This window comes from Drosophila innubila (assembly GCF_004354385.1).
Source record: "Drosophila innubila isolate TH190305 chromosome 2R unlocalized genomic scaffold, UK_Dinn_1.0 1_C_2R, whole genome shotgun sequence".
In the NCBI taxonomy this organism is placed as follows: domain Eukaryota; kingdom Metazoa; phylum Arthropoda; class Insecta; order Diptera; family Drosophilidae; genus Drosophila; species Drosophila innubila.
Window position 1 is genome coordinate 3571864 of NW_022995374.1, and position 6806 is coordinate 3578669.

The 6806-nt window shown below is 43.0% G+C and overlaps 1 protein-coding gene across 1 annotated transcript; it reads right to left on the reverse strand.

Annotated features, from left to right (window-relative positions):
• Positions 1-98: 98 nt before the first annotated feature.
• LOC117785146 (probable multidrug resistance-associated protein lethal(2)03659) lies at positions 99-5809 on the reverse strand. Its single transcript, XM_034623050.1, has 6 exons — positions 5697-5809; positions 4893-5123; positions 2578-4828; positions 1542-1692; positions 534-1482; positions 99-475 (listed from the first exon to the last, which is right to left on the reverse strand). Exons 1-6 carry the CDS (start codon positions 5771-5773, stop codon positions 205-207), a joined length of 3930 nt encoding a protein of 1309 aa, XP_034478941.1. The 5' UTR covers positions 5774-5809; the 3' UTR covers positions 99-204.
• Positions 5810-6806: the final 997 nt, after the last annotated feature.

The window sequence follows — 6806 nt, forward strand, 5'->3', positions numbered from 1 at the left end:
AGGGGTCATCAATAAGATATTGATGAATTAAAACACGTTTATATTAATGTTATAAAACTATTTAACTATTTATTTCTGTAAAAGCTACATTTTAAAAGATTAAGCTATCGATAAATTAATATACACATATATTGCTGCTGCATTGTTGCCAATTTTTTCCTCTAAAAAGTTGGCAGCGCTGCGTTGCTGAGATCGAAGAATATTTTAATTTAAATGTTTTTTGCGCGCGTAATTATCTGCAGCAATTTTCCTAAGATATTTGACTGTGACTGGATCATTCTGGTTAACCAACTTGAGCAGCGCACCATCCTGCAGCTGCAGCAGCTGATGAGGCGCTCCAAATTCGATAATTTGCCCCGCATCCATTACGAGGACACTGTCATAATCCATGACAGTGTGCAGACGATGTGCAATTGTGATCACTGTACAGTGGGCAAACTTATTTTGTATTGTCTCCTGTATTAGCTTATCGGTGCTGCAACAAGTTGTAAGTTAATGGGAATTGCAGTTTGTTAAGTGTTGCTGTTACTTACTCGGCATCCACATTGGCGGTTGCCTCGTCCATGATGAGTATTCGATTGTTGCGGAGAATTGCGCGTGCCAAGCAAACCAGTTGCCTTTGACCCATGCTGAAGTTGGAGCCGCCCTCTTGCATGTGACAGGAGAGTCCGCCCTCCAAGCTGGACACATGCTTCTGCAGCTTAACATCCTGCAGGACACTCCAAAGTGCCTCATCACTCTTCTCGCCCAACGGATCGAGATTGAAACGGAGTGTGCCGGAGAAGAGCACGGATTCTTGTGGTATTATGGAAATGCGACTGCGCAGATCATGCAGTCCCAGTTGGCCAATGTCCTGGCCATCGATCTCGATGAGTCCCTCGTTGAGGGCCAGTCGAAAGAGTGCCTGTATAATGGAGGATTTGCCCGCTCCCGTGCGTCCCACAATGCCAATCTTCGCCATGGGACGTGTCTCAAAGTTTAAGCCCTTTAAGATCTCGCTGCCAGCTGGAGAGTATCGCATGTGCAGATCTCTTAGACGCAGGTGACCCGCTTGTGGCCAGTCCGCTGAGAGATTCACACTCTTTGCTGTTTCCAGCGGTGGCTCCGATGGTGTCTTTGCATACTCCAAGATGCGCTCCACGCTCGTCATCTTATTCTCCAACTCGGCGGTTTGTCGCATTCCCCATTGGCACATGAGCACCAGTGTCATGGACTGGGTGATGGCCAATCCCACATCGCCGCTATTGAAGCTGTGATCTATGACCAGGAAGCTAAAGGTCACTGCCAATATGTACACCACACAAATAAGATCCGTCCAAAAAGAAAACGCACGATTTGCACTTGTGTAGAGAAACAAAGCCGAGGAGTTGATATTCTGATGACCATGGAAGGTCTGCTCCAGCTGCGGCATGGCGTCCAGAGCACGTATTGTCGTCAGTCCCTGGAACGTCTGATTGGCATGCGAGTAAACTGGACTGCGAGCTGGAAAAGATCAAATGCCAGGTAAGCTATGAATTAATAAGCAATCAATTCCAACTTACTCAAGCTTTCGATGCGTTTCAGGCTGCGACTGGCGCCAATGTAGAAAGCACGGCAAAGATACATCAGCAGCGCCATAATTGCTGCCGGAATGAGCAGCCAATAGTTGGCAATGGCTACAATGATGAGCACAGCCACGACATCCACAAAGAACTGCAATGAATCTCATGTAAATGGATGCTTCTTTAATTCGACTAGTGGGCACGCTCGACAGTAGTATACCCTGTGCTCCGTACTGAAAATTGATTTTCGAGCGATTGTTCCTATGGCAGCTATTTGATATATGGAACCAAATTTGGTTACAATGTACAAAACCAACTTAAATATATGTTCTAACAGTTTGCTTAAGATATCTCAAAAAACAAAAAACTTTTTCATACTAAAAGTTGATTTTTGACCGATCGGTCCTATGACAGCTATTTGATATAGTCGACTGATTTAAACGAACTTAGGCCAGAATGGACAAAACCAAGTTAAATGAATATTCTATAAGTTGGATTAAGATATCTCAAAAAACAAAAAACTTTTTCATACTAAGACTTAATTTTCGATTGAACCTCTCTATTGCAGCTATATGATATAGTAGACCGATTTATACCAAATTTGGTCAGGATGTATATTATCAGCCCAGATGCGTTTTCTATCCGTTTGGTTCTGTTATCTCAACAAACAAAGAACTTTTTCATCCTAAAACTTCAATTTTGATGTATCGTTCCTATGGCAGCTATATGATATAGTGGACCGATGAAAAAATAAAAACAAACTTGATCTACCTATGATATCCAGGAACCTATATACCAAGTTTAAAGACTTTAGCTCTTATGGTTTCTGAGATCGACGTGTTCAAACATACGGACGGACAGACGGACGGACAGACAGACAGACGAACATGGCTCAATCGACTCAGCTGTTGATCCTGATCAAGAATATATATACTTTGGCACGCCCCCTTCTGCCTGTTTCATACATTCTACCATACACATTATACCTATTTCTGCCCATTTTCAATGGGTTCAGGTTATAAAAATCGAAACCAACCTGTAGAGAGTCCATCATGGCCTGTGGTAGAGCCACATCCACGTTCTCAATGTCGCTGGAGAAGCGATTCAAGACACGACCCGATGGATTCGTATTGAAGAAGAACATGCGGGCACGTATGATGCCGGCAAAGAGAAGATTGTGGAGTTGCAGCGAGATGCGCAGACACAGCAGGAAGAATCCAAAGGTGCGCAGCAGATACAAGGCCAAGGTGCAGAGCAGCAGCACGGAATAAACGGTGACCATCTTGGCACGTGTCTCCTCCAGCTTATCCAGTGTAACATGCTCATGCTCCTCCTCCCAGGTGGCCCAACGCGATATGAAGATATCCGTGAGTGCCTGGCAAGCTCTGGCCAGCACAAAGAGCACGAGCACTAGACACACCAGCATAGGTGCTCCCAGGGCCTGGAAATATGCCTTGTAGGTCTCATAGCTGACGGCACCTTGCACTTGTCCCTCGGCAAAGACATTCTCCTGGGATTCACCTTCGTTCGCTGTTGTTGTTGCTGTGTTCTGCTGGAACTGTTGGGAGTTTCTGTCCACCTGACTGAGCACACGCTTCACCAGCTGCTTGTCCGCCTCTATGGCCTCCAAATCCGGAGATGCTGCATGCTGCTCGATCACATCCCGCAGTTGGGCATACGTGCCCTGTTGCGTTATACGGCCGGATTCGAGTAGCATTAAGTGATCCACATGTTGCAGCAGCTGGACATGGTGAGTGACCAATATTCGCAGTTTGCCAGCCAGAAAACGATTAAAGCACTTGTCCATTAGCAGTTTACCCACGCGGGAATCCACGGCAGCCAAGGGGTCATCAAACAGATAGATATCCGCCTGGCGGTAAACGGCACGGGCTAGACTGATGCGGGCTTTCTGGCCGCCACTTAGGCTGATGCCACGCTCACCCACCACAGTGGCATCGCCTTGTGGCCACATGGCGAGATCACAGTCCAGCTGGCAGGCGTGGATTACGGCACGATAGCGCTGCTCATCGTACGGCTCCACAAACACAATGTTATCTCGAATGCTGGCCTGAAAGATCCAGGGCTCTTGCGGGGCATAGCTCAGCCTGCCATGCAACTGGACACTTCCCTGCATCAGCTCCACTTCACCCAGCAGCACATTGAGGAGCGTACTCTTGCCAGATCCCACATTGCCCACAATGCCCACCATTTGTGTGGATTGCAGCTCAAAGCTGAGATCTTTTAGATGAACGTGACGTGGTTGCTGTGTGCTGGGCTTGTCCCAACTGGCGCTGACATTACCGAAGCTGACTCCCTTGGTGGCACTCTTCATGCAATGCACGCGTCCCACATTTGCAGTCTTTGCCGTCTTCAGGTTATCCAATTGTAGTGTGGGATTATCCCGACAGTTGAGGCACTCCTTGCCCGTCGGCGTTTCACTTTGCTTGAGGAAGTCCACAACACGCCTGGCACTGACCACCGTTTGAGCCCAGGTGGTAATGGCCATGGGCCAAAAGTGCAGCAGCGAATCATTCAGCAGGCTATAGTATGATGATAGTATAAAGACCTTGCGGGCCGTGACCACATCCCCGGTATACACGTAAGCGATGAGGCTGAGGAAGAGCGACACCTTCGATATCATATTGGTGCACTGCAAGGCGGCATAGATGCTCATGGATCCGCGTATGGCCTTCACTTCGCTCTGCCTCACTGCGGCTATTAACTTGGCAAAGGATTGCTCCCACGCATACATTTTGATCACCTGAATGGCACTGATGATCTCATTCATCAGCTGGACACGCTTATCCCGATGCTCTGCAGATCTGGTGCGGAACTGAGTTGCCGCCTTGGCCGCCCAGGCCTGCAGTGGAATCAGCAGCACAATGAAGACGATGCCAATGATGGCTGTCCAGCCAATCTCTCTGTACATAATGTAGCCAAAGATGCACGCCTCCACAGGACCCTTCCACAGATCGTGAAAGAAATAAAATGTCAGATCGAATTGCGGCAAATCAATGGACATTACAGAGATGGCCAAGGCGCCTAATCCTTCGCCGGCATTAACAGCCGCTCGCAGACACTTCCGGTAGATCAGTCCGGCACAGGCCAAACGTATCCGTGTGCCCACAGCAAACACGTAGAACATAAACGGATGAAACACCAAGGAATTGATCAGAGAGCACAGTACAATTCCCATGGCATACAAGTAGGCACTGTCCTTGGTTATATCCTGCTGATCCTTCACAAAGTAAGAGATTAAGCCGCCCAACAACTGCGGCTGATAGGCACTGCATAAGCAAATCAGAGAATCAATGAGAATCAGGATCATTGGGATCATCATTTGCTACTCACTGTATGGCAATTTCCAGCGCCGAGTAGAGCACACAGATGGGCACAAACTGGCAGCCATAAAACTGGAATATCAGACGCAACAAGTTGGGTTGCTTGCGCTGAGATTCCCGCAACCAAGGCTGCTGCAGATCCTCCGTCAGCTGCTCACTATCAAAACTGGGCAGATGAGCATACATTTCACTTTCGGAGAGTTCTTCGCGACGTCCTTTGTGGAACACATGACGCATCCAACTGAGTTAAAGGAAAAAATAAATAATAACATCAACTGTGATTTGAGTTGTCATTTCTTATCTTTAAAACTTTATATAGTATATTTCCATCAGACTAGAGCCTGGATTTTTGCAACACTTATCACACATAGTTCAATATAAATTTAAAATAATTCTTGACCACTTTATCTAGACAGTTGCTAGACACGATAATAATATTCGATAATAATATGGAGTCCACACTATTTTCACAAAATAACAGCACTTTTTCTGAAACTCTTATTTAAAACACAACTTTAACACTACTTATCAGTTTTAACATTCATTGATCTGATTGGTTTTTTTCTGAATTTTCTTCAATCCTCGCAACAATAATTGTTGGATCAATTAATCAATTTTTTCCCAGAAAGAAACTTAAATTAATATAACTTTTTCTATTTTCAATCATTACATTTTATAAAGTTTAAGCTTTATAATTTTATTTTTCATATTTATAATTTAATTCTTATTTTCAATGTTTTGCTTTATTTAATGTTTAATTTTTACTATCCGTTGACTGGTTTTTATTCGCCGTTAAATAAATAAATAAACTCACACAAAAAACCATTTGGATAGAAAATTTGCCTTTAGAAAAGGATTCGTTTCGCGTTTAATATTCGAATGCGTATTCATAGCTCCATTCACAAATTCTTTAACTGCCTTCTTTGACTGATAACTTCAAAATGAATCGCGTAGCGCCAAGTTGGACGCTTTTTAAATGATTGTGGTCTGCTTCGAGTACGCGGATTAACTAGTCCGTCATACACAGTACATAGTGCAGCCGTTTTGGTGCGCTTTTTTTCGCACATTTAATGTGAGGGCTTAAAATTCAAACTTTAAATATTCAAAAAATTGAGATTCGGGTTTTGGGTTTGGTTAGCTAGAGTTCAGAGGTCTAATTTTATTTGCCAATATTAAGAAACATATAATTACATAAATTATGTAAAATAATAAAATTAATTTTTAATAAAATTAAATATTTTATTTTTTAACAGTATACCCAAAATTTTTCCAATTATAGTATAAAGAATTACATAATTAAGCCTCTTTAGCTTTAGGTGTTATCATTATGTTTTTTTTCCCGGCTACTTGCAATGGGTTTTTACTGCACAGCAATTTTAAAAAATCTGTTCTATCAGTTTAAGGAAATTATAAAAATTAACTTGAAATCAATATTAAAAATATTTAAAGAACATCAAGACATTGAATTTCCCCATTAGTCATTGCATTTAGTATATGTACGCATTGTCTATTTAAGTCTTAATCTTTATTCAATGGAAATGGAGCTCATATCTATATTATGGAGTAAAACGCAACAACAGATGTTGGATGTAGTATTTAAATTAATTGCTTACTGCACTGATTAAAAACCAAGTGCCTGTAATTATATATATATTTAGATTATATATTAAATGCCTGCAACTAAATTAAATAAAATCTATTTTAAACAAGTTTTTCAAAATCTGTTGCTGGCTTTTTTTTGGTTTAAAAGGAAGCGTCAACACTGCTTATACAATCTTAAGGTTTTGCACTTGGCACAACACACACGATTGACTGATTAAAGTAGCGATCACTAGGCCAATGGGACTTCTCTCAAGTTGTTGGCTAAGACGTAATCAATAGCTGAACGAGTTGGTAATTGTCGGCCATTTGTTGCGGCCATTAA

What these genes read in the sequence shown, in the direction of transcription:
- LOC117785146 (XM_034623050.1), bottom strand. Translation starts at nt 5,773, where the DNA reads ATGAATACGCATTCGAATATTAAACGCGAAACGAATCCTTTTCTAAAG. An exon ending in CTATCCAAATGGTTTTTTGT is followed by an intron (nt 5,124 to 5,696) that starts GTGAGTTTATTT and finishes CCTTTAACTCAG; the next exon opens with TTGGATGCGTCATGTGTTCC. An exon ending in ACCGCCAATGTGGATGCCGA is followed by an intron (nt 476 to 533) that starts GTAAGTAACAGC and finishes AACTTGTTGCAG; the next exon opens with CACCGATAAGCTAATACAGG.